At 44.7% G+C, this 26,642-nt stretch overlaps 2 protein-coding genes across 3 annotated transcripts in view; one reads left to right on the top strand and one right to left on the bottom strand.

Moving 5' to 3' along the window:
- Positions 1-109: 109 nt before the first annotated feature.
- nsun2 (NOP2/Sun RNA methyltransferase 2) lies at positions 110-8,756 on the top strand. The gene is made up of 19 exons (XM_071368299.1): positions 110-325; positions 805-962; positions 2,002-2,106; positions 2,190-2,295; positions 2,418-2,489; positions 2,646-2,730; positions 3,109-3,304; positions 3,759-3,833; positions 3,907-4,037; positions 4,128-4,201; positions 4,458-4,588; positions 4,871-4,967; positions 5,086-5,255; positions 5,322-5,414; positions 5,586-5,721; positions 7,222-7,302; positions 7,381-7,519; positions 7,632-7,671; positions 7,921-8,756. The coding sequence occupies exons 1-19, from the start codon at positions 245-247 to the stop codon at positions 8,225-8,227; spliced, it is 2,277 nt and encodes a 758-aa protein (XP_071224400.1). The 5' UTR covers positions 110-244; the 3' UTR covers positions 8,228-8,756.
- Positions 8,757-13,766: 5,010 nt separating this feature from the next.
- Positions 13,767-26,642, bottom strand: part of LOC139554967 (ubiquitin-conjugating enzyme E2Q-like protein 1) — a 57,169-nt gene continuing 44,293 nt past the window's right edge. Inside the window, exon 3 of one of the 2 annotated variants that reach the window (XM_071368296.1) lies at positions 13,767-14,595. In XM_071368296.1, the coding sequence (XP_071224397.1) occupies positions 14,440-14,595 (156 nt within the window). In that variant the 3' untranslated portion in view covers positions 13,767-14,439. The remainder of the gene's footprint in view (positions 14,596-26,642) is intronic. The other variant, XM_071368295.1, reaches the window with a different exon arrangement.

Raw genomic sequence — 26,642 nt, 5'->3', positions numbered from 1 at the left:
AAATATATTTGAGTGTGTTTTTGGTTTTAGTTGGCCAAAATGTTGCACTGATATTTTCTATTTCTCAGGCTAATACATCGCTACCTATAAACTGGGGTCCTGTCTCACATGTGTGCGTCAGTCGCAGAAACAGAACACGAGTGCAGTACCATTCGCATTTCAATCATCCTGTTAGTAAAATACATTTAGCTACACCAGAACGTTGCTTCGCAGGTTCATATTTAGAGTGGTGTGTGTTTCCAAAATGGGGAAGAGAAGTCGACTGAGAAAGAAGGAGCATCAAAATAATAGCAAGCCTGGTGGAAGGGATAACCGGGACAATGCTGTAAGTTTTGATAGCTCTTCATAGCTAGCCGGCTAATTTAGCGTACTGTAGCTAACTTGCCTAGGTCACCTCAAATTATTGTATGCCGAGTCAAAGAGATTTAATTTCTCCCCAGCAACTTTGATTTGATTGCTACTGCACAACTCATTGCTTATAATGACTTGTTGACATAGCTATGTGTAGCTAGCTAGCTAGCTATTTTATCTTGGTCCCAGATGTTTGTGCTGGCATGTCAAGGAGTTGGCTATGCAGTAAAAACAGATCTGGGACAAGGTTATAGCTATTGTACTATGATAGTAAACTATATCAATATCTATCCATCTGAAGCTGCAATTCAGAAAACCCACATCCTCTTCACACTTCACTTTACCCCCATCCATTCCTCTCCTCCCATGTCTCCTCTTCGGTTCCCCCCTCATCTGCTCTCCTCCCCCTGTCGCCTGGCGTCTTCCCTCTCCTCCCATATCTCTGTCCTGTAGGGTTGGGGTGCAGGCTATGCTGACATCATCAAGGAGAACAAGCTGTTTGAGGCATACTACCAGGAGCTGGGCCTGGTGCCAGAGGGGGAGTTTGACCAGTTCATGGAGGCTATGAGAGAACCGCTGCCCGCCACCATCCGCATCACTGGATACAAGAGGTACGGAAGGGAAGCTACTAAGCTAGACCTCTGCCAAGTGGTCAGGGGTGTATTCACTAGGAAGTAAACAATAACGAACATGGAGGGACCTATCTAAATTTGTCCAATAGAAACTCTTGTTTGCCAGATGTTTTTTTTGTTAGTGTGCACTAATAAATACATCCATGGACTCTGGATCCTCTATGGCACAGATGGAAGTGGTCTTTCTCGCCCTGTAGGTGAGGTGACAAACTGTTAGTTGAAATGTACCTCTTTAGATGTTTTGTAAAGGGATGATGATTTATACACTCCTACTCTTGTTTTAGCCTGGTCCCAGATTTGTTTGTGTTCATGATAATTTGACATGACAATGACCATAGGGGGGTTAGCGAGGCAGCAGACACAGGTCTAGGACTAGGCTACTCTTGGTCTACGTCAGGATTCATACTTATGAAGATTGCTTTCCAAAACACCACTCTGTTAAACCTCTAAGTGTATTAAAAAGGATTGTCCATTGGGTTGTCCCCATGTACTTCCCGACGGGCTGCCCCCAGGTGTTGAGGGTAGGTAGCAACACATCCGCCACGCTGATCCTCAACACTGGAGCCCCTCGGGTGCGTGCTCAGTTCCCTCCTGTACTCCCTGTTTACCCACGACTGCATGGCCAGGCACAACTCCAACACCATCATTAAGTTTGCAGATGCCGAAGGAGGTCAGAGACCTGGCCGGGTCTGCATTGTTTCCCACCACCCGCCAACCCCTCTTTTACGCTACTGCTACTCTCTGTTTATCATATATGCATAGTCACTTTAACCATACCTACATGTATATACTACCTCAATTAGCCCGACTAACCGGTGCCTGTATATAGCCTCGCTACTGGTATTTTTCACTGTCTTTTTACTGTTTTTATTTCTTTACCTATCTATTGTTCACCTAATACCTATTTTTTTACTTAAAAATGGCAATGTTGGTTAGGGCCTGTAAGTAAGCATTTCACTGTAAGGTCTACACCTGTTGTATTCGGCGCACGTGACAAATAAACTTTGATATGATGTAGCCATGCCAAGGAGATCCTCCACTGTCTGAAGAACAAGTACTTCAAGGAGATCCAGGAGGTAGAGATCGACGGGCAGAAGATAGAGGCTCCTCAGCCTCTGAGCTGGTACGTATGCACACACACACACACACACACACACACACAAAGGGTCATCTGCTGTAATTGTGTGTGTGTGTGTGTGTGTGTAGGTACCCAGATGAGCTAGCGTGGCACACCAACATGAGCAGGAAGATCCTGAGGAAGTCTCCTCTCCTGGAGAAGTTCCATCAGTTCCTGGTCAGCGAGACCGAGTCGGTGAGGAAGTCTTGAGTGTTATTTAAGAATTAGAAAGTAATTTAATAGGATCTCGATGGTTTCTTAGCTGTATGGCTGCCTTATGTACTGTGGTGTTTCTTTCTCTACGTTGGTCTCTACAGGGTAACATCAGCAGACAGGAGGCTGTAAGTATGATCCCTCCTCTGCTGATGAAGATTGAGCCCCACCACAAGGTAAACGATACACTGGACGCCTTTCTGGCCAAGACCTGCTTCCATTTCGGTCCCTAGACCCTAAATTTGGGAACATTATTGTGTTTTTGTGGGTAGATTCTGTCCCTAGACCCTAAACCTTGGAACATTATAGTGTACCTGTATTTCTGTGGGTAGATTCTGGACATGTGTGCTGCTCCTGGATCTAAGACGGTGCAGTTGATTGAGATGCTCCATTCTGATATGGACGTACCCTTCCCAGGTAACCCGCGCGCGCACGCACAGAATCAAATCTGTAGAAAATGTAACACACACCTGATGCATTGGAGTATCTGAATTGTGGCCCAATGGACAGGGCGGTACGTTGCTGACTGTATCTTTTCTGTTACTTTGTGACAGAAAAGATAGCGGTTAAGAGCATTGGGACAGTAACCAAAACATTGCTGGTTCGAATCCCCGAGCAGAGTAGGAGAAAAATCTGTCTGTGCCCTTGAGCAAGGCACTTAACCCTAATTGCTCCTGTAAGTCTCTCTGGATAAGAGCATCTGCAAAATGACTAAAATGTGAAACACTGTAACAAAGCATTGTAATCCTGAACATCATCTCCCCCTCTTTCTTTCTCTCCCTCTTCCCCCTTCAGAGGGCTTTGTGATAGCCAACGACGTGGACAACAAGCGTTGTTACCTGCTGGTGCACCAGGCTAAGAGACTGAACAGCCCCTGTATCATGGTGGTGAACCATGATGCCTCCTGCATCCCCAGACTACAGATAGACACGGAGGACGGACAGAAGGGCACACTGTTCTACGACCGCATCCTCTGCGATGTCCCCTGCAGGTGAACAAAGAGTTAACCTGGTTACCTGTTTAGCTGAGAGAAGGAAGTAAATAGTGATTGAGAGAAGTAGGGGAGAAAGGTGGGGGGCAAAGGAAAATCTGGGGGTTTGGTATTGGACAGTCAAAACTTGACATGATGTGTAGACAGTCAGATATATGGAGAGATATCAACCTCATGGTTCTACCCTGTGTCTTATGATTGGCTCTTCTGTCTGATTTATGATTGGTGGCTGCACTGGGTAGGCTACTGCTTGTTTTGTTTTTATTAGGGGAAGAAAAGGTGACCACAAGAATGAGACAGGAGAGATGGCGATCTCCTGTAACCACATTGTTGGATTGTCTGTCTGGGAAAGCTAATGTGTAGTTAATGATCCAGGGAAGCTGACAAACTCCAATTTTGAATTTTTCTCAAGTGTGTTGCTAAAAAGTAAAGTATTCTGTGTGTGTTTCTACAGTGGAGATGGCACCATGAGGAAGAACATTGATGTGTGGAAGAAATGGACCACCAGTAACAGCCTGCATCTCCATGGGTGAGGAGAGAGAGAGCAGGTGCGTGTATATGTATGTGTGTGTGTGTGTGTGATAACCTGTGTGTGTCTCCAGTCTCCAGATCCGTATAGCAGTGCGTGGTGTGGAGCAGCTAGCTGTAGGAGGGAGGATGGTCTACTCTACCTGTTCACTCAACCCTATAGAGGACGAAGCTGTCATAGCAACGCTACTGGAGAAGAGTGAAGGTAACACACACGCATGCATGCACACACAAATACAGTGTCACACACACACAGGTGATAACTGCCTCTGTCTGCCTCTTTGTCTATCTCCAGGTGCGTTAGAGTTAGCAGATGCGTCAGTTGATCTCCCAGGGTTAAAATGGATGCCTGGAGTCACCAAATGGAAGGTATATAACTGTTGGAACACATGACCGCCACCTCATGCCTATTAATCACTGCTAGCGACTACTAGAGGTACTTGATAGGCCTGACAGTCTAGCCACTACAATAGTCGTGATATTCCACCACCATGTCAGTTTGAATACAGATTTAGCCCGTTTTATAACTGAGTCTTTTGCGCTCTCTCCCATCCCCTCCTCTCCCTCCAACAGCTACCTCTCACACACACTTAATCTCTCTCACCATCTTTCCTTCCATCTCTAGTTGATGACTAAGGAGGGTCAGTGGTATAAGGACTGGTCCGAGGTGCCAGCCAACCGCCACACACAGATCAGACCCACCATGTTCCCTCCCACAGACACAGAGAAACTGGCCAATATGAAGTTGGAGAGATGGTACACTCACCTGCGTACACACCTGCACACAAACACATAGGCCCCACTTTATTTGGTTAGAATATGCCTAAAATGTCAGTCATGACAATCATGTACATGTATTTGCTACACCTGTGCACACAGCTGCATACCTAATGCTAATGAGATTAAAAATTAAAAGCTGGACAGACTTTCAAATCCCTGTGAAGTGTTGCTGGTTTGTGTTGATTTGATTTCTACCAGCAGAGGGTGCTGTTGCCTCTAATCTTTGTATATACCGTGTATACGTATGTGTGTATTCAGTATGAGGATCCTGCCCCATCACCAGAACACGGGAGGCTTCTTTGTAGCTGTCCTGGTCAAAAAAGCCCCCATGCCCTGGAACAGAAGATTCCCCAAGGTACACACACATGTACATGCACGGCCACACACTCACGGATGGAAGGCAACACCATCCGGTAGCTCATATACCACAGAGAAGTTCCCGGATCATAGTTCACTTTAACATCTTTCTCCAGTTGAGGAAGGAGCAGTCATCCAGCTCCGTGCCCCAGCCAGAGGACTCTCCAGTGGAAACCCCTCTTCCTGAGATGCCCTTGGAGGATGGAGAGAGAGATGGAGGGAAGGAGGCAGGAGAGGACTCGCCCAAAGAGGCAGGCGATCAGACCAAGGAACCCAACGTGTGTGGGTAAGTTGAGAGAAAGAGAGGGGTGGGAGGGAAGAGTGTGTATTCTGACTCTGTTCTGTGTTCCAGGCCTCCTCCGAATAAAAAGATGAAGAGACATGGTTTTAAAGAAGACCCCTTTGTCTTCCTCACTGAAGACGACCCGGTCTTCCCCCCGATAGAGTGAGTGTGTTTGGTGTCTGGTGGATTGTGTAGCCTATGTAAGCAGCTGCTCGATATCAGCATTATCTGTACAGAGGTGACAATGTTTTGACCAAGCATAGATGGTATTACCTTTACATGTTTTGATTGATCCCTGGTTGTTGATCTATTCCGTTAATGTGTGTTTTGCAGGTCATTCTATGACCTGTCTCCAGACTTCCCTAAGATAAACGTTCTGACCAGAACCCACGAGGGAAAGAAGAGACATCTGTACATGGTTTCCAAGGAGCTACGCAACGTCATGCTCAACAACAGTGAGCGAATGAAGGTGTGTGTGTGTGTGTGAGAGACTGTATGTTCTCTAAGGAACAATGTGGCGCGCTGCCTAACACCAACTGTGTGTGTGTCACTGCCAGCCCATCAAGGGGAGTCCAGGTAACAGATGGGATCCTTTTCATCCCAAATCCCCCTAGTACACTCAGCTCCTGCACAGGTGGCCGTGTGTGTGCATTCAAGCAGACAGAGAACCCCCCCATTCCGCTCTTTGTCTATTTCCCCTCCTCTCCTTGTCGCTCTCCCCACCTCTCCTTGTCGCGCCCCCCCCCCCCCCCTTTTCGCCCTTTCCTTTTCCCCCTCCTCTCCCTATGTATCTCCCTCCTCCTCTCCCTATGTATCTCCTTCCTCCTCTCCCTATGTATCTCCCTCCTCCTCTCCCTATGTATCTCCCTCCTCCTCTCCCTATGTATCTCCCTCCTCCTCTCCCTATGTATCTCCCTCCTCCTCTCCCTATGTATCTCCCTCCTCCTCTCCCTATGTATCTCCCTCCTCCTCTCCCTATGTATCTCCCTCCTCCTCTCCCTATGTATCTCCCTCCTCCTCTCCCTATGTATCTCCCTCCTCCTCTCCCTATGTATCTCCCTCCTCCTCTCCCTATGTATCTCCCTCCTCCTCTCCCTATGTATCTCCCTCCTCCTCTCCCTATGTATCTCCCTCCTCCTCTCCCTATGTATCTCCCTCCTCCTCTCCCTATGTATCTCCCTCCTCCTCTCCCTATGTATCTCCCTCCTCCTCTCCCTATGTATCTCCCTCCTCCTCTCCCTATGTATCTCCCTCCTCCTCTCCCTATGTATCTCCCTCCTCCTCTCCCTATGTATCTCCCTCCTCCTCTCCCTATGTATCTCCCTCCTCCTCTCCCTATGTATCTCCCTCCTCCTCTCCCTATGTATCCTCCTCTCCCTATGTATCCTCCTCTCCCTATGTATCCTCCTCTCCCTATGTATCCTCCTCTCCCTATGTATCCTCCTCTCCCTATGTATCTCCCTCCTCCTCTCCCTATGTATCTCCCTCTCCCTATGTATCTCCCTCTCCCTATGTATCTCCCTCTCCCTATGTATCTCCCTCTCCCTATGTATCTCCCTCTCCCTATGTATCTCCCTCTCCCTATGTATCTCCCCCCTCCTTTCTGATGTTTTGATGTTTAGACCTGACCCAAGTTCAGATCAGCCTCCAGGTAAGCAGTAGTAACAGACAGGCCGAGTCCATCACCAGACGGTTCCCAGAACTGCACACATACTGACATACAAGCAACATACTTAACAGGGTTCTGGCTCAATGATGAGAGAAAGTATTTTGTTTTCTTAAAAGCAATGGTTTATTTGAAGTGGCCATCTCCTAATTGGAGCAATTTGACCTAATAAACAAATATTTGCATAACCAAAGAAATCTAGAAACTGTCATCACTATTATTGAAAACAACAATGACAATGTTGAAATGAGAAGCAATTGTAAATATGTTGCTGAAACAGTCATTATTTTGTGTGTTTTGCAGGTGATCAACACAGGGGTGAAGGTGTGGTCTCGCAACAGCGACGGGGAGGAGTTTGGCTGTGCCTTCAGACTAGCCCAGGAGGTAGGTGCATGCGCACACGCGCGCATTCAATCCTTGCTCTCCTCATTCTGCTCTCCTCATTCTGCTCTCCTCCTCCAGGGTATCTATACTCTGTTTCCCTACATCCGCTCCAGGATGATCACAGTGAGTGTTGAGGACATTAAGATTCTACTGACTCAGGAGAACCCGTACCTCAGCAAACTGGAGGAAGATGCTCACCAACAGGCCAAGAAGATGGGTGTGTGTTCTCAACTGGAAAGCAATGATCTGTGTCTAAGGCCATGTTGGGTGTTGGCCCATTCATGTCTGTATTACTAGTAAGTCCTTCATGTTTTCCTCTGTTTCCACAGGAATGGGCAGCATTGTGTTAAAATACCGGCCTGACAATAGGTAAGTGTCCATTTTGTTTGCCTGTCTGTGTGTGTTATATTATCTGTTATCAGAGAATTCACCCTGACCTCCCTCTCACCCCCGCTCTCCCTCACCGTCCTCTCCCTCTACCCCCCCCACTCCCTTACCGTCCTCTCCCTCTACCCCCCCACTCCCTCACCGTCCTCTCCCTCTACCCCCCCCACTCCCTTACCGTCCTCTCCCTCTACCCCCGCTCTCCCTCACCGTCCTCTCCCTCTCTTTCCTCAGTAACACTGATGGTCCTCAGTGTCCTATAGAGCTGTGTGGCTGGAGAGGCAAGACCTCCATCAGAGCCTTCGTGCCCCGCAACGAGAGGTTCCACTACCTCCGCATGCTGGGGGTCGAGGTATTCAGAGACAAACAGGGGCAAGGACCCAGGGAGGAAGAGAAGGAGGTGAAGGAGGGAGAGGGGGAGACGGAGAATGGGAATAAAGATGTCAGCACAAAACAGGAGTTGAGAGGTGAAAATCGAGGTGACGAGAACCTGAAAGGAGATGAGAGGGAGGGAGGAGGGGAGATTTTGACCAGCACCTGAGAGGAGTAGAAAGAAATGTGTATCTCAATAGTCTTAACAAGTTTTCCTCTCTTTGGCTGCACTGATGTTAATGAACTGGAGGTCATCCACCATGTTGTCACCCATGTTTTTGCAGATGGAGAAGAGGGGTTGAGAAACCACTTTAGACTAGTAAGATACACGGAGGAGGGAGGAAGAGGTGCTGGCCAGACTAGAGCTAGACCAAACGTGAGAGGGAAGAGGGGTGTTGGGTAGCTCAGTAGTACTTCGAAACCACTGCCATAGCAGAATGGCCACCCCTCCTAGACAGGGCATGTGGACTCTTCCATGCTCCCCCAGACTTGGTGTGCTTCAATGCTTTAGTGACTTTTATTTTTTATTGTCGGTTTTATTTGAACAAAACAACTCCACTGGCAAAACATGGAGAGAGTGTTGTTTCTTTTCTTATTGTGCATGTTTGAAGGTTTCTCTTAATGGCCATTTCATTTTTTATCATTGTAAGTAAGAAGAAAGGTGGAATTGATTAAAAGTATTAAAGTCATATAAAGTCTCTGAAGTGCATTGAAATATAATCTCAACCCCAACTCTGCTTCACAAGCTCAAACTCGCACACGTACACATGTAGGTGGTTGCTATGATGACTTAACTGCGTCATATCACACAACCAACCATACACACACACCATCAGCCATACATCTCCTGTTTCTAACCCATCTCTGCTGCCATGATGACAGGAGTCATGACGCCCGTGCAGCCCCCTCACCTCTCACTGCAGCTGGAAGAGAGGAAAAGAAAGAATACACTTGCTTTTCTCATTCCATCCTCTTCTTCCTCCATCCTCCTCTCACTGGAACTGGAAGAGGTAGAACAGAGAAAGAATACTTGTCCTTCTCATCCCTTTTCTTCCCCTCTTCTTTCATGCTGTCTCTGGAACTAGTGGAGACATAAGGAAGAGGGAACATTATAGAATGGACAAAATATAGGGGGAAATATGGGAGGGAGAGGTGCTGGAGCACGTGTCAAACTCATTCCACAGATGGCTGAGTGTCTGCGGGTTTTTGCTCCTCCCTTGTACTTGATTGTCACTGATTAGTAAGGAACTCCCCTCACCTGGTTGTCTAGGTCTTTTAATTGAAAGGAAAAACCTAAAACCAGCAGACACCAGGGCCTCGATGGAATGAGTTTGACACCCCTGTGCTAGAGGGATACTGACAAGGTGCAGTATGGGGGATGTGGGCTTGGAGGGAGACTGAAAAGGTGCTGTATGAGAGGGGTGTGGGCTTGGAGGAAGAGGGAGACTGAAAAGGTGATGTATGAGAGGGGTGTGGGCTTGGAGGAAGAGGGAGACTGAAGACCAACTGCAGGTCTATGTCCCAAATGGCACCATATTACCAATTTAGTTTAATACCACTACCTTTGACCAAACCCCAATGGGCCTTGGTCAAAAGTAGTGCACTGGGAAATCAGGTGTCATCTGGTACGTTGACTAGTTGTCATGGATGTGTGGCGTTTTGAGAGTATTAAACAGGGAGGAACTTGTCTGTGTGTACCGTACTCTGCTTTGTCAGAATGAGTGATGCCCAGTGCCTTTTAGCTGCAGCTCTCTGTGCCAGCTCACTAATACCATAATAACATGTCCCCTGTAGGAACACATCATTCACTTCCTACGCCTTCTACCTCGCTCTTTACTGTAACTTCATTCCTAATTTCTCTCTCTCTGCTCTCTAACCTCCCTCCACTATTCCCCCCTACCTTCCTCTCTTTCTCCTCACACCTTTTGTTTATCCATTTCTACTTTCCCCCTATTTTCTCTTCTAATCTCTTGCTCTCTCCTGTGACTGAGCTTTTAAAGCAGGCCTCTGCTTCAAGCTCTGGACCCTAAGTGTTCCAGACAGGCACTTTAATCAAATGGTCTCTCGAGACCAAGACAATCCACCATGTTTGCTATTCTAAACACCCAAAACCTTCTCAGTTACTGTAAATACATCTGAGATGAGTGTACTTCGTCTTACGTTAGCCATTTTCAAATGCCATTGAAATGGCTGTATCAAAACCCTATTGTCTATCTAGTGCACTTCCTCCCATTGTTTGGTCCGTCACTTGTTTTCATTAGGCTGAACCATCAACACAGAATCAAGCAAGCGAACAGAATCTCCTCATATCACCCTTTCCACGCTTTGCCTACCCAACCTCCTTCCCCTGTTTCCACTTCCCTCGTCCTCTCCGTTCACCTCCTCTTCTTTCCTCATCCACTCCCCTCCTTCCAAACTCCTTTCCTCTTCGCTCTCCTCTTCTCCAATCTGTTGCTGTTGCATGCTCTCAGACTGCAAGCCTTGGCTCGTGGATATTAATATATGTTTCGGATTTTATAATTGATGCCCTTACGCAACTCACAGATTCACATGGAGTGGAGGCATTTGGGGATAGAGCTTGTTTCATGTTTGGATTAAGTCAAATCCCACTCAGCCTCCACACACACACACATGTGGCTACAGGCTAACACAGACATTTCAAAATGCTAAATACTTTTAGTCCACACGCTTCCACTTAAATTCACCCATACAGACCTTAAACACACACACACAGATTTGCATGGATTTACGTGTCATTTGTAATGCAGCTTTAGCTCTCTGACTCATCTTCTGCGAAAATACAGGATTTGTGGTTTAAACCCCAAAAAGACATTTCTCTGCATTTGTCTACAGAGACCACCATAGTGACCATATGCCCAAGAACAGAGCACTTTAATATAATTGAGGTACACTGAACAAAAATATCAACACTACATGTAAAGTGTTGGTCCCATGTTTCATGAGTTGAAATAAAAGATCCCAGAAATGTTCCATATGCACAAACAGCTTATTTCTCAACTTTTTTGCACAGATTTGTTTACATCCCTGTTTGTGAGCATTTTCCTTCGCCAAGTTAATCAATCCACCTGACAGGTGTGGCATATTAAACAGCATGCTCATTACATAGGTGCACCTTGTGCTAGGGATAATAAAAGGCCCTTCTGAAATGTACATTGGCGTTGTGTGACAAACACAATGCAGAAGTGTTTCAAGTCTTTAGGGAGTGTCCAATTGGCCTGCTGACTGCAGGAATATCCACCAGAGCTGTTGCCAGAGAATTGAATTTTAATTTGTCTAACAAGCCACCTCCGTCATTTTAGAGAATTTGTCAGTACGTCCAATTGGCCTCAAACGCAAACCACGTGTATGATGTTGTGTGGGCGAGTGGTTTTCTGATGTCAACGTTATGAACAGAGTCCCCCCATGGTGGTGGTGGTGGGGTTACTTTATGGGCAGGCATAAGCTACGGACAACGAACACAATTGCATCTTATCGATGGCAATTTGAATGCACAGAGATACAGTGATGAGACCCTGAGGCTCATCCGCCACCATCACCTCATGTTTCAGCATGGTAATGCACAGCCCCATGTTGCAAGCATTCCTGGAAGCTGGAAATGTCCTAGTTCTTCCATGGCATGCATAATCACCAGATATGTCACCCATTGAGCATGTTTGGGATGTTCTGGATCAATGTACACGTTCCCGCCAATATCCAGCAACTTCACACAGCCATTGAAGAGGAGTGGGACAACATTCCACAGGCCACAATCAACAGCCTGATCAACTCTATGCGAAGGAGATGTCGTGCTGCATGAGGCAAATGGCCACACCAGATACTGACTGGATTTCTGATCCACGCCCCTGCCTTTTTTCAATATATCTGGGACCCAACAGATGCATATCTGTATTCCCAGTCATGTGAAATCCATAGATTAGGGCCTAATGAATTTCTTTCAATTGACTGATTTTCTTATATGTAACTCAGTCAAATCTTTGAAATTGTTGCATTTATATTTTAGTTCAGTATAAATGCTCTAGAACAGGTGTCTCATGTCATTGGGATAATCACAGACCATTGTTAACAATATCTGGTTCCTGTTGCTGACTAGTCTCCATGGTGATGGGGTTTATTTCCTGTAGAGATTCAGCTAGCAGGGTCCACAGGGTTTACCTCCTTACTCTTCTCTCTACTGTTGGTTTCCCTCTATCTAATAGTCGTTCTTCAGAAATCACGGTCAGAGAGAAAAGAAGCTGTCAAGGAAAATGTGTTCTGCATTCATGGTAGAACATGACAAACAAACTGCCAAGGTAGCTCTGAAGGTTCAAGGCCGTGCTGTGGATATCCTCTGCTTTTGTCTCAGGGACAATTTGAAGCTGAGGGGTGAGAAAAGGATGGAGAGGGATGGAGGGAGGGGGTGAGGGAGAATAAGATGGGGTTAGAGATTATGGTGGTGAGAGAGGAATGAATACTGGGAGCGAGAGAGGCGGTAAGGGAGAGAGATGAAGGATGGAAATAGAAAAGGGGGTTGAAGAGGGAGGGGGTGAGTGGCTGGTGCAAGGCTTTATTTAGCCCATGCCTGCAGGTGTTGCCTAGTAACAGACAAAACAGAATGGAGGAAGAGAGACGGAGTGCATATCACCTTTTTCTCTTTCACTGTATTCCCTCCCTCACTCCGTCTCTCTGTTTCCGCTGTTTCTTCCCCCCTCGCCTTTCCCCTATGTGTCACTCAGGTAAACACATACAGTGATGACTCTGTGGCACTGCTGTTTTTCATTAGCAGTGAGAAAGGCTGCAATTATCTGGACAGAAGGAAGAGAGGATGAGGAGTGGAGGAGAAGAGTATAGAAGAAGAATGGGAATGAATTCCTCCATTTTAAAATAACAGCCCCAGTTGGTTGCCATGGTTTTAGCGCTGTACCTCTCGTTGCATGCCGTTTATTTGTAGTTGTAGCAGTGTGCTGCCATCTTGCCTCTAGCTAACAGCTGTTGAACTTGGTTAAATCATTAGATTCTCACCAGATTGAAAGCAAGGTCATATCAAGGTAGAAGAAGGTTAGAGTTCCAGAAATGATCATCCAGGCCTGTGTGTTTGTGTGTGCATTCTGGACACTGACCCAATTACCTGCAGGTCTGTTTAAAAATGCAGGAGTTAACAGAGAGAGACAGACGCAGAGACCAACAGACACAGAGAGAGAGCGAAGCGAGAGAGCAGAGAGAGAGAGACCTGGATTGCAGTTGAGATTAGATTTAAAGTACATGGTGCAAGTGATCAATGCCGTTCAAGTTTCTGCAGAGATTTTTACAGCAATTGTAAATCTCCACAGACCCGCAATGACCTAAGCAGGCCATCTTGAACATGCACGCATTATATAAGAAAAAATGTATCGTGACAGTAACCTACAAAATGTTGACATGGATGTGTTACTCATTTTAAGGTTGAATGTTACATTAACTTTAGGCTATTTACTCTATTACAAAAGTAATATAGAATTCTGTTTGGTTGACAATGCAACCAAATATCAACATTTAAAAGGAAATGTAAATACTGCTTGGATAGTTCCATCTGAGCCAATAGCTCAATCCCAATAGCTTAATCCCATTCTTTAACTTTTATTTTTGGTTGAGTTTGTTAGCAGTTGATGTTACTCTTCAATAACACAGACCAAGGCAAATCGGAGGGAGAAAAATAGGTTTATTCAAAGAGGACAAATCATAGATGTTGAGGTAGATGTTCATTCTCCCCTGTCCTCAGTGATTCTCTCCACAGAACAAAGAGACAGGATGTAGTTTATAATCCAACCCTAGCCTGTGGTTGTTCCTCCCATGTCTCTGACCCATTGATGATTAATTCCCTATTACTGAAAAAACACTATTTCCATTGATTGTTAATTCCCTCTTGACCTTTAGTACTCTAATGACTTTTAGTCCTCTTGACCTTTAGTCCTCTGTATTGTGTATTTATCTTCTAAATATTCTTGCACTCCTCCCTAGACCATTTAAAAAAGAAATATACTTAAAATGTATTTTTAGAAAACATGAAAATATACAGTATAAAAACACATTAGCAGTAAGCATAAATCATTCACATTAAACACCTTGCATTTCTATAAAACACAAAGGGCATATTTTACTTGCTGTTACAATAAGAAATAGATTTCAAAGAAAGTTACAGAAAATAAGTATTACCAGGTGTAATGATGATGTCCCTTACGATTCCTACCACATCCTGTATTAGGAGGAAACTCACCCCCCCAAAAATTTGTCTGCAAGACAATAATATTCTATCGTCCTATTGGCAAGGTAATCATTCACCAAGTCCTTTAAAAGTGACCAGCTCTTCCACACTGGTATCAGTCCCACATAGATAACTATTAGAGATCATGTTCTGACAGTCTGCCTGTAGTGAGGAATTATTCTTCCGTTCCACTGGTTGATAAGGACGTCTCTAATGAACACTTCACCGGTGATCTTGTATCGTTTCAGGTACAGTCTATCGGTCAAGGCATATTGCTTCAGTCGATAGATTACCATAACCTGTAACGAAGGAAACAAAAAAGTGAAAGTAACATGTCCTGGTTTCAAGAGAATTTGATATTTCACATAGATTTCCATAAGTAAGCATGTCCCAATTTTCTGGAAAAAGTTGGACATTTCACCTAGATTTCCCTAATATGGTGACTGGTGTACAACATAGAAGCTTATCAGGTTCTGATCATCTTACTATGCTTCTTCACCTGAGATTGACCCCCGATTGCTAATCAATCAGTTCTTTATTCTCCAGGCTCCGCTTTGTCATCGAAATGGACAACCTTGCAATGAGTGACATGTATCCATTGTGATTTTCCCTGGACTTTTACTGCTGACCTCGTTATGAGCAAAACTTGATAAGGACCTTCCCATTTTGGTCGTAATGTCTGTTACATTTTTTTTTTTTACCATCACCAACTGTCCTGGTACTATGTCCTGTCCCCCCTCAGGAGTTATTCCCCACGCCTTTTTTACTTGTTTGTCTGCTTCCCCTAACGCATTAGAGAGTTGTATGCAATAGTTAAGCATTGTGTCACTCAAAAAGTGAACGTCTGCTTTTCTCAAATCTAACATGCCTGGTAGTGGCATTGGTCGACCTGTGACGACCTCAAAAGGACTCAACCCTGTGGTTTTGTTATGTGTTGCCCGTATAATACATAATACCTTAGGCAATGCATCCGGCCATGCTATCCCTTCTTTGATGCATCTTTGAAATTCTCTCTTTCAAAACTTGTTTTGTGCTTTCTACCTGCCCACTCGATCGAGGATGGTAAGGGCAGTGTAGTTGCCAGTCTACCTCCTGACACTTTTTCTGTGAAATGAGTGCCTTTGGTCGAAATTTAATTGTTCCTGAAATCCCCATCGGGAAATGATTTCTCAAATCAGGATTTTAGCTGTGTGTTGTGCTGTTCCTTTCTTAGTAGGTTAGGCTTAGTAGGGTAGGCTTCTTACACTCCTCCCTAGACCATTTAAAAAGAAATATACTTAAAATGTATTTTTAGAAAACATGAAAATATACAGTATAAAAACACATTAGCAGTAAGCATAAAACCCATCGCGAGAAACGATCAACAACGACCAGCAAATCTTCCTGTCCTTTACATTTAGGCAGCGGGATGTAATCAAGCTGTAGATGTCTGAAGGGTCCTGGTAGGGCAGGCGCTCGTCGTGTCTGTACTTTCACTCGTCCCTTGATGGTGTTTTCCATACAAATGTTGCAATTCGCCCCGACAGCCTCAGCCTCTTTCCGCACACCAGGATTCCACCATTTGCCCACAAAACGATAAACGACCTTGTCCACACCAATGTGTCCCAAAGAGTGGATCTGTGTCACCACGTAGGGTAAGAGTGCATTTGGCGCTACACATCTCAGGTTGTATTTCCACACACCTTCTTGATTGAGTTTGCACCCTGCAGCCATCCATTCCCACACTTCATCTTTTGGTGTACTGCTTTGCATGTCTCTAATGTGTTGCAATGTATTCAAGGTGTAATTCCTAATCAGTTTAGGTGACAGAGGTGTTCTCTTGGCAGCCGCCATGGCAGCTCTGTCAGCCATATCATTACCTTCACTCTCCTCTGTAAAGATTTTTCCATGTGCTTTCATTTTCAAAATCGCAACTTGTCCAGGTAACTGGAGAGCATTCAGTAGAGCCATCACCTCTGGTCCATTCTTCACAGGAGCTCCCAGTGATGTCATGAATCCTCTGCTTTTCCATATTTTTCCAAAATCATGTTTTTCCTTCAGCTTGTTTACATGCTGTTTACATGCTGTCAAAGCCACCAACTACGCCACCTGTGCTGATATTCCTGCCGGTAACATGCCTGTCACTATCACATTTCCATTGTAGTAACTGCCCAGCCTGCCTTCCTCACACCCCCCTCCACAATGCTTGAACCGTCTGTGTATAAGATAAACTCAGGGTTTTCCAACAGATTACTCTTAGTAAACCCATCAGAGAGCTGATCCAAAACCAACTCACAACAGTCGTGTTCAAGTCATGTGGTATCTGGAGGAAGCATCAGATTAGCTGGATTACATGGTGTGCCACGTTGTATGATGATGTTAGGAGCCTCCAACATGGTTGACCATTTGTTCCAACTGTGACCTGTGCAGCTCGAGTCATTGTCAAAAGAATATGAACAGCATGTGGACACTTGATGGTAAGATGTTGGTCGAGAACAAGCGATGCCACCATCGACACAGTGACGTAAGTAGCCTGCATAGCTCTGAGACAGGGTCCCCATCCCAACATCACATCACCATGGTCTTGTGTCAGCACTGAGGTCATGTAGCCATCTTTTTCAGCCACAAAGATGGTGAACGGTTAGTTGCCCTGAGTCCGGAATTTCCAAAGCCAGCACTGATGACAGAGCTAGCTTGAGTTAGCCAAAAACCTCTTTCTGTTCTTCCGTGAAAAGTCTTTTGAATCAGGGTCTCCCTTGAGGAGGACGTTAAGGGGTTGTGCAATGTCGGTGAAGGAGTCCACCCAGCAGAAAACTAAGTTAAACTAACAACAAATGAATATATCTCAATCAGGTAAATATAAATCATAAAGGTACGTACCTAATATTTCATCATATACATTCATATTTAATATATTACACAAACGTACATGGAGCTCTCTATGTTCTGTCTTTTATACAAATATGTCCAAATCGTCTCTAACACATGCAATCACAGGTTTTCTTAGGGCTAGCTTTATGGCCTTTGGCATGCAAGTGGTCTAACAGTGATTTTAGATCCTTAGCATGTGTTTCCTCATCTTCTGATACCAACAATATATCATTAACATATTGTATGACAACAGATGACATCGGCGGAAGAAGATCTTAGAGATGTCTCTGCAATGCCTGATGGTAAATGGAAGGACTATTATGAAGGCCCATCGGAGTCCTAGTCCACTGATACTGTTGACCGTCCACAGAAAAAACAAGCCATGGATGGACCTCTGGATGTAAGGGTACCGACCAGAACCCATTAGCCATATCAATGACTGAGAACACAGAGTGAGCAGGTGACAATGAGGAGAAAATGGTTGAAGTGTCAGCCACCAGTGGAGTGAGCTTGGATATGGCTTCATTTACATTCCTGTAGTCCACTGTCACTAGCCAGTCACCACTTGTTTTTTTCACTGGCCCTACTGGGCTATTAGAGGCAGAATGTGTCTTTTCAACTAACCCCATGTCCCATAGATCTTTAATCACTACTTTAGTAGCGGCCAAAGCTTCTTTGCTAATGGGATATTGTTTTGTGCAAGATGGGGCAACACCTGTCAAGCACACTGGTACCGTATCCAAAGTTCCACACTCATTTTTCTTTGTAGTCCAAATAGGATGGTTCTGAACTGTAGATCCCTGCAGTTGTCTAATTTTCCACATCACCTTTCCTTCAGAGATGTTCAGTGTAGAGTCAAGTTGCATAATAACATCAGGGCCTAAAATAGGTTGTTCAAATGAGCCTATCCACATTCCTGCATCAACCTTCATTGGACCAATATAAATTGATAATGGTTTGGTCTGTTTCATATCTGTTTCCCCTCCCCCATACCTGTTGCTCTCATCTTCTTGCCCGTGTACTGAGGACATATGTTTTGCATAAGATATGGGCAATACAGTGACTTCAGCACCCGTATCTACAAAAAAATATACTGCAAAGTTGTTAACCATCATGTTCACATGTATTCCATCCGATTTCATATTTACACCAACTGAGATGGGATGTAAGAGGGGGTCTGTTAGTTACCTCCACAGCATCCAGCAAACTCTGCTGCTGAGCCAGAGAGAGCTTCTTACATTTCTACATCAGCCTTATGTTGTTGGGGCTGTTGTCCTGTTTCCATTTTCACTTAGACGGAACCTGCTTCTCCTGGACATTCCTCATAAGGACACATTTTCTTTGCCGACATTCTCGTTGCCAGTGACCAGAAATCCCACAATAATAAAATTGTGGTTTCTCTTCTGCTGAACGAATAATGTTGTTGGTTTCACTCAGAACCTGCACATCTCTGATAACAGCCGGTTTATTATGTTGATTGATGTCTCTGTCCAGTCGTGACCGTCTGTCGATGATGTCACCGTAGTTTTGTCTCTCCCAGTCATTATTTGTGGAAACAAAATTTTTCCGCAAATCATCATGCATGGATTGCATCAGCTGATGGGTGATTGCCCCATTTTTGGAGGAATTGAGTGTATCTTCATCTTCCATGTCAGGTAACCCACTGTGTCTATCCACCTCTGCTCTAAACATTTCTTTAAATTCAACAAACTGTTCTTTTGGTTTTTGGACACATTTGGTTACCTCTCCCCAATTGGTGGTTGCATTGGTCAGACCCTTAAGGAAAACATGTGTGGCTCTCCATCCATCAGCCACATCATGCTCTTCTCCACCCACAGCTCTATAAACATTTTCTTCAAGTACACCATGTTCATGGTTGTTCAAAACAAAGGCTAATAACTGTAACCCATCATAAGGACGTAGATTGTAGAGTTTCTTATAACGCTTCAAATGGTCCCGTGTCTTCATACCCACGTCTCGTGGATGCTTCAAAGTCTTTGACCATTCATCCAACTGTTTTGGAGATGTTTATTTATGTGTGATTACTGTCACTGGAGGTTTGTCTTTACTTCATTTTACCGCCTGTGTTCTGGTTGGCCTAAGACATCATTCGTCACCGCTGTCAGAATATGTTGACTCAAAACCAGGTATTGCTGACCAGATGCTTGAAACCTGAGACTGGCCAATGAAAAGATTAAAATGGGCAAAAGAACACAGACACTGGACAGAGGAACTCTGTCAGCATCCCAGAGTCGCCTCTTCACTGTTGACGTTGAGACTGGTGTTTTACGGGTACTATTTAATGAAGCTGCCAGTTGAGGACTTGTGAGGCGTCTGTTTCTCAAACTAGACACTCTAATGTTTTTGTCCTCTTGCTCAGTTGTGCACCGGGGCCTCCCTCTCCTCTTTCTATTCTGGTTGGAGCCAGTTTGTGCAGTTCTGTGAAGGGAATAGTACACAGCGTTGTACGAGATCTTCAGTTTCTTGGCAATTTCTCACATGGAATATCCTTCATTTCTCAGAACAAGAACAGACTGACGTGTTTCAGAAGAAAGTTCTTTGTTTCTGGCCGTTTTGAGCCTGTAATCGAACCCACAAATGCTGATGCTCCAGATACTCAACTAGTCTAAAGGACAGTTTTATTGCTTCTTTAATCAGCACTACAGCTTTCAGCTGTGCTAACATAATTGCAAAAGGGTTTTCTAATGATCAGTTAGCCTTTTAAAACGATAAACTTAGATTAGCTAACACAACGTGCCATTGGAACCCAGAAGCGATGGTTGTTGATAATGGGCCTCTGTACGTCTATGTAGATATTCCATAAGAAAATCTGCCGTTTCCAGCTACAATAGTCATTTACAACATTAACAATGTCTACACTGAATTTCTGATCAAGTTGATGTTATTTTAATGGACAAAAACATTTGCTTTTGTTTCAAAAACAAGGACATTTATAAGTGCTGCCCCCGCTACTCTCTCCTCTTCCATCCTATCATCTCTTCCCTCTGCTCAAACCTTCTCCAACCTATCTCCTGATTCTGCCTCCTCAACCCTCCTCTCCTCCCTTTCTGCATCCTTTGACTCTCTATGTCCCCTATCCTCCAGGCCGGCTCGGTCCTCCCCTCCTGCTCCGTGGCTCGACGACTCATTGCGAGCTCACAGAACAGGGCTCCGGGCAGCCGAGCGGAAATGGAGGAAAACTCGCCTCCCTGCGGACCTGGCATCCTTTCACTCCCTCCTCTCTACATTCTCCTCTTCTGTCTCTGCTGCTAAAGCCAATTTCTACCGCTCTAAATTCCAAGCATCTGCCTCTAACCCTAGGAAGCTCTTTGCCACCTTCTCCTCCCTCCTGAATCCTCCTCCCCCTCCTCCCCCCTCCTCCCTCTCTGCTGATGACTTCGTCAACCATTTTGAAAAGAAGGTCGACGACATCCGATCCTCGTTTGCTAAGTCAAACGACACCGCTGGTTCTGCTCACACTGCCCTACCCTGTGCTTTGACCTCTTTCTCCCCTCTCTCTCCAGATGAAATCTCGCGTCTTGTGACGGCCGGCCGCCCAACAACCTGCCCGCTTGACCCTATCCCCTCCTCTCTTCTCCAGACCATTTCCGGAGACCTTCTCCCTTACCTCACCTCGCTCATCAACTCATCCTTGACCGCTGGCTACGTCCCTTCCGTCTTCAAGAGAGCGAGAGTTGCACCCCTTCTGAAAAAACCTACACTCGATCCCTCCGATGTCAACAACTACAGACCAGTATCCCTTCTTTCTTTTCTCTCCAAAACTCTTGAACGTGCCGTCCTTGGCCAGCTCTCCCGCTATCTCTCTCAGAATGACCTTCTTGATCCAAATCAGTCAGGTTTCAAGACTAGTCATTCAACTGAGACTGCTCTTCTCTGTGTCACGGAGGCGCTCCGCACTGCTAAAGATAACTCTCTCTCCTCTGCTCTCATCCTTCTAGACCTATCGGCTGCCTTTGATACTGTGAACCATCAGATCCTCCTCTCCACCCTCTCCGAGCTGGGCATCTCCGGCGCGGCCCACGCTTGGATTGCGTCCTACCTGACAGGTCGCTCCTACCAGGTGGCGTGGCGAGAATCTGTCTCCGCACCACGTGCTCTCACCACTGGTGTCCCCCAGGGCTCTGTTCTAGGCCCTCTCCTATTCTCGCTATACACCAAGTCACTTGGCTCTGTCATATCCTCACATGGTCTCTCCTATCATTGCTATGCAGACGACACACAATTAATCTTCTCCTTTCCCCCCTCTGATAACCAGGTGGTGAATCGCATCTCTGCATGTCTGGCAGACATATCAGTGTGGATGACGGATCACCACCTCAAGCTGAACCTCGGCAAGACGGAGCTGCTCTTCCTCCCGGGGAAGGACTGCCCGTTCCATGATCTCGCCATCACGGTTGACAACTCCATTGTGTCCTCCTCCCAGAGTGCTAAGAACCTTGGCGTGATCCTGGACAACACCCTGTCGTTCTCAACTAACATCAAGGCGGTGACCCGTTCCTGTAGGTTCATGCTCTACAACATTCGCAGAGTACGACCCTGCCTCACGCAGGAAGCGGCGCAGGTCCTAATCCAGGCACTTGTCATCTCCCGTCTGGATTACTGCAACTCGCTGTTGGCTGGGCTCCCTGCCTGTGCCATTAAACCCCTACAACTCATCCAGAACGCCGCAGCCCGTCTGGTGTTCAACTTTCCCAAGTTCTCTCACGTCACCCCGCTCCTCCGCTCTCTCCACTGGCTTCCAGTTGAAGCTCGCATCCGCTACAAGACCATGGTGCTTGCCTACGGAGCTGTGAGGGGAACGGCACCTCCGTACCTTCAGGCTCTGATCAGGCCCTACACCCAAACAAGGGCACTGCGTTCATCCACCTCTGGCCTGCTCGCCTCCCTACCTCTGAGGAAGTACAGTTCCCGCTCAGCCCAGTCAAAACTGTTCGCTGCTCTGGCACCCCAATGGTGGAACAAACTCCCTCACGACGCCAGGTCAGCGGAGTCAATCACCACCTTCCGGAGACACCTGAAACCCCACCTCTTTAAGGAATACCTAGGATAGGATAAAGTAATCCTTCTAACCCCCCCCCCCCTTAAAAGAGTTAGATGCACTATTGTAAAGTGGTTGTTCCACTGGATATCATAAGGTGAATGCACCAATTTGTAAGTCGCTCTGGATAAGAGCGTCTGCTAAATGACTTAAATGTAAAAATGTAAATGTAAGTGACCCCAAACTTTTGAACAGTAGTGTATACAAACTCAGCAAAAAAAGAAACAGCCCTTTTCAGGACCCTGTCTTTCAAAGATAATTCGTAAAAATCCAAATAACTTCGCAGATCTTCATTGTAAAGGGTTTAAACACGGTTTCCCATGCTTGTTCAAGAACCATAAAAATGAATGAACATGCACCTGTGAAATGGTTGTTAAGACACTAACAGCTTACAGATGGTAGGCAATTAAGGTCACAGTTATGAAAACTTAGGACACTAATAAGGCCTTTCTACTGACTCTGAAAAACGTGGCCAACATCCAGTGAAAATGCAGAGCGCCAAATTCAAATAAATTACTATAAAATGTAACTTTCATGAAATCACACATGCAATACACCAAATTAAAGCTACACTTGTTGTGAATCCAGCCAACGTGTCAGATTTCAAAAAGGCTTTACGACGAAAGCACACCAAACGATTATGTTAGGTCAGTACATAGTCACAGAAAAACACAGCCATTTTTCCAGCCAAAGAGAGGAGTCACAAAAAGCAGAAATAGAGATAAAATGAATCACTAACCTTTGATGATCTCCATCAGATGACACTCATAGGACTTCATGTTACACAATACATGTATGTTTTGTTCAATAAAGTTCATATTTATATCCAAAGATCTCAGTTTACATTGGCGCGTTACGTTCAGTAATGTTTTGCTTCCAAAACATGCGGATTTTGCAGAGAGCCACATCAATTTACAGAAATACTCATCATAAATGTTGATGAAAATACAAGTGTTATGCATGGAACTTTAGATACACTTCTCCTTAATGCAACCGCTGTGTCAGATTTCAAAAAAGCTTTACCGAAGAAGCACACCATGCAATAATCTGAGTACAGCGCTCAGAGCCCAAACAAGCCATACAGATATCCGCCATGTTGTGGAGTCAACCAAGTCAGAAATAGCATTATAAATATTCACTTACCTTTGATGATCTTCATCAGAATGCATTCCCAGGAATCCCAGTTCCACAATAAATGTTTGATTTGTTCGATAAAGTCCATCATTTATGTCCAAATACCTCCTTTTTGTTCTTGCGTTTAGTACACAATCCAAACTTACGACGCGCGGGCAGGTCCAGGCGAAAGTTCAGACGAAAAGTAATATTACAGTTCGTAGAAACATGTCAAACTAAGTATAGAATCAATCTTTAGGATGTTTTTATCATAAATCTTCAATAATGTTCCAACCGGAGAATTCCTTTGTCTGTAGAATTGCAAGCTAACTCTCACGTGAACGCGTGTAACAGTATAACTTTATGGCGTCCCCTCGCCCCGACCCGGGCGCGAACCAGGGACCCTCTGCACACATCAACAACAGTCACCCACGAAGCATCGTTACCCATCGCTCCACAAAAGCCGCGGCCCTTGCAGAGCAAGGGGAACCACTACTTCAAGGTTTCATAGCAAGTGACGTCACCGACTGAGAGGCTGCTAGCGCGCACCACAGCTACCTAGCTAGCCATTTCACATCGGTTACATTCACCCCCCTTTCGACCTCCTTTTCCGCAGCAACCAGTGGTCCGGGTCAACAGCATCAATGTAACAGTTTAACTTTAGATTGTCCCCTCGCCCCGACACGGGCACGAACCTGGGACCCTCTGCACACATCAACAACAGTCACCCACGAAGCATCGTTACCCATCGCTTCACAAAAGCCGCGGCCTTTGCAGAGCAAGTGACGTCACCGACTGAGAGGCTGCTAGCACGCACCACCGCTACCTAGCTAGCCATTTCACATCGGTTACACACGCATGACAAGCTCATGCCACTCTGGCAGACCTCTGACTCATTCAGCTCCCATTCCCCCCTCCTTCACAGTAGAAGCATCAAACAAGGTTCTAAAGACTGTTGACATCTAGTGGAAGCTATAGGAAGTGCAATATGACCCCATAGACACTGTATATTCGATAGGCAAAGAGTTGAAAAATTACAAACCTCAGATTTCCCACTTCCTGGTTGGATTTTTTCTCAGGTTTTTGCCTGCCCTATGAGTTCTGTTATACTCACAGACATCATTCAAACAGTTTTAGAAACTTCAGAGTGTTTTCTATCCAAATCTACTAATTATATGCATTCTAGCTTTTAGAACTGAGTAGCAGGCAGTTTACTCAGTGCACCTTTTTTCCCAAGCTACTCAATACTGCCCCCCTGTCCCAAAGAAGTTAATGCAGCTGGTGGCCACATCAGATACTGACTGTTACTTTTGATTTTGACCCCCCCCCCCACTTTGTTCAGGGACACATTATTCAATTTCTGTTAGTCACCTGTCTGTGGAACTTGTTCAGTTTATGTCTCAGTTGTTGAATCTTGTTATGTTCATACAAATATTTACACATGTTTAGTTTGCTGAAAATAAACGCAGTTGACAGTGAGAGGACGTTTCTTTTTTTGTTGATTTTATATATATTTATATTTATAACCCTTTGAGGACTCAAACCTATCTTCTAGAACACAAATGGTTTCTGTATGGACTGATTACTTATAAAAACTTGTGTTCACTTAAAACTTGTTGAAGGCTTACATTACTCACACGTGTAAAAACTGCTACTCAACTAGCAACTCACTTCTATGCAACAAGGTTTCACAAAAAGGACTCAAACCTTTTAATAGAGGACTTGAGATTTAAATCTGATTTGGTTCTTTTAAATTTCATCGGTCTAGACTCACCCAGCAATATGTTAGCAGTCAATCAGGAGATTAAGAGTTGAATCCCATGGGTTGCGCTCAGCCCTCTCTCTCTCTCTCTTCCTTGGATCAACACACAGTTGAGTTTTTCAAGAACAATTCATCTGGTTCATGGCACAAAGTGTTAGCAGTTGATGTTACTCTTCAATAACACAGACCCCAAGGCAAATCAGGGGGGAGAAAAATAGGTTTATTCAAAGAGGACAAATCATAGATGTTATGCTGAGAGGTAGATGTTCATTCTCCCCTGTCCTCGGTGATTCTCTTCACAGAACAAATGGACAGGATGTAGTTTATAACCCAACCCTAGCCTGTGGTTGACCAATTAGAATTCCTTGCAATAGAGCTGTATCCTATTTCAGCCTCAATGTGTAGACAAATTACTCCCATGTCTCTGGCCCATTCATGATTAATTCCCTATTACAGAAAAAACACTATTTCCATTGATCATTAATTCCCTCTTGACCTTTAGTACTATTGACTTTTAGTCCACTTCACCTTTAGTCCTCTAGTCCTCTGCGTTGTGTATTTATCTTTGAAATATTCTTACAAGTTGGAGAAATGAATCCAACATATAATTTGCTAACTTGTCATCTAGTTAATAGGCTATTTAAAAAAGGTATAATTTTTGTGAATGATATCATAAATAGGACTGGTGGAGTTATGTCACACATGCAGCTAACACAGACATATGGAAATGTCTGCTCTACCCAAAATTACAACCAATTAATTGCAGCATTACCACAAAAATGGAAGAGGCAAGTAGAAGGGGAATGTATGTCGGCCCTGTATTAAAGAACATAAATGGTTAAAGAAAAGTGTGATAAATAAAAACATATACCAATTTCATTTAAGGACCAAAAAACTGACAGCTGTGCCATATAAATTGCAAAATAGTTGGGAAGAGATTTTCGATGTACCCATTCCATGGCACATGGTTTATGAATTGATAAGGAAAACAACGCCGGATTCAAAACTTCGAATTTTTCAATTTAAATTACTGTACAAAATTCTTGCAACTAATAGAATGTTATATATATGGGGTATACAATCTTCCCAGCTCTGCAGATTCTGTTGTGAGGAGGCAGAGTCATTAGATCATTTATTTTGGTATTGTCCATATGTAGCTCGTTTTTGGTCACAGGTCCAGGAATGGCTGAAGAATTGCAACATTTGCCTAGAACTAACGCTACAGATAGCAATACTGGGGGATTTGAAAAGCCATAGTCAATCAATCAATAATATAATAATTATTTTAGCAAAAATTTTTATTTTTAATTTACAATCTGTAGAAGCTATGAGAATAGGAAGGTTCAAATCTTTTGTGAAGCATCACAGCACAGTTGAAAAATATATGGCAAATAAAAATCCGAAATGGATGATGTTGGAAGATAGATGGGAGGGGTTGAGTGGAACTGAAGGGTGGGACTAATAACAGGATAAACAATGTAGGGCATGTGGGATCTGTGAAATGTGTATAGGTGCGGAGCTTTTGTGAAATAGCACAGTTACAAGTGGAAATAAAATTGGAT

Source organism: Salvelinus alpinus, chromosome 26 (genome assembly GCF_045679555.1).
Source record: "Salvelinus alpinus chromosome 26, SLU_Salpinus.1, whole genome shotgun sequence".
Lineage (NCBI taxonomy): Eukaryota > Metazoa > Chordata > Actinopteri > Salmoniformes > Salmonidae > Salvelinus > Salvelinus alpinus.
This window is presented reverse-complemented; position numbering and strand designations above follow the sequence as displayed.

Coding starts and splice junctions, on each gene's coding strand:
- nsun2 (XM_071368299.1), top strand. CDS start 245: ATGGGGAAGAGAAGTCGACTGAGAAAGAAGGAGCATCAAAATAATAGC. Junction 2,107..2,189: donor GCTCCTCAGCCTCTGAGCTG/GTACGTATGCAC, acceptor GTGTGTGTGTAG/GTACCCAGATGAGCTAGCGT. Junction 7,520..7,631: donor CCAACAGGCCAAGAAGATGG/GTGTGTGTTCTC, acceptor CTGTTTCCACAG/GAATGGGCAGCATTGTGTTA.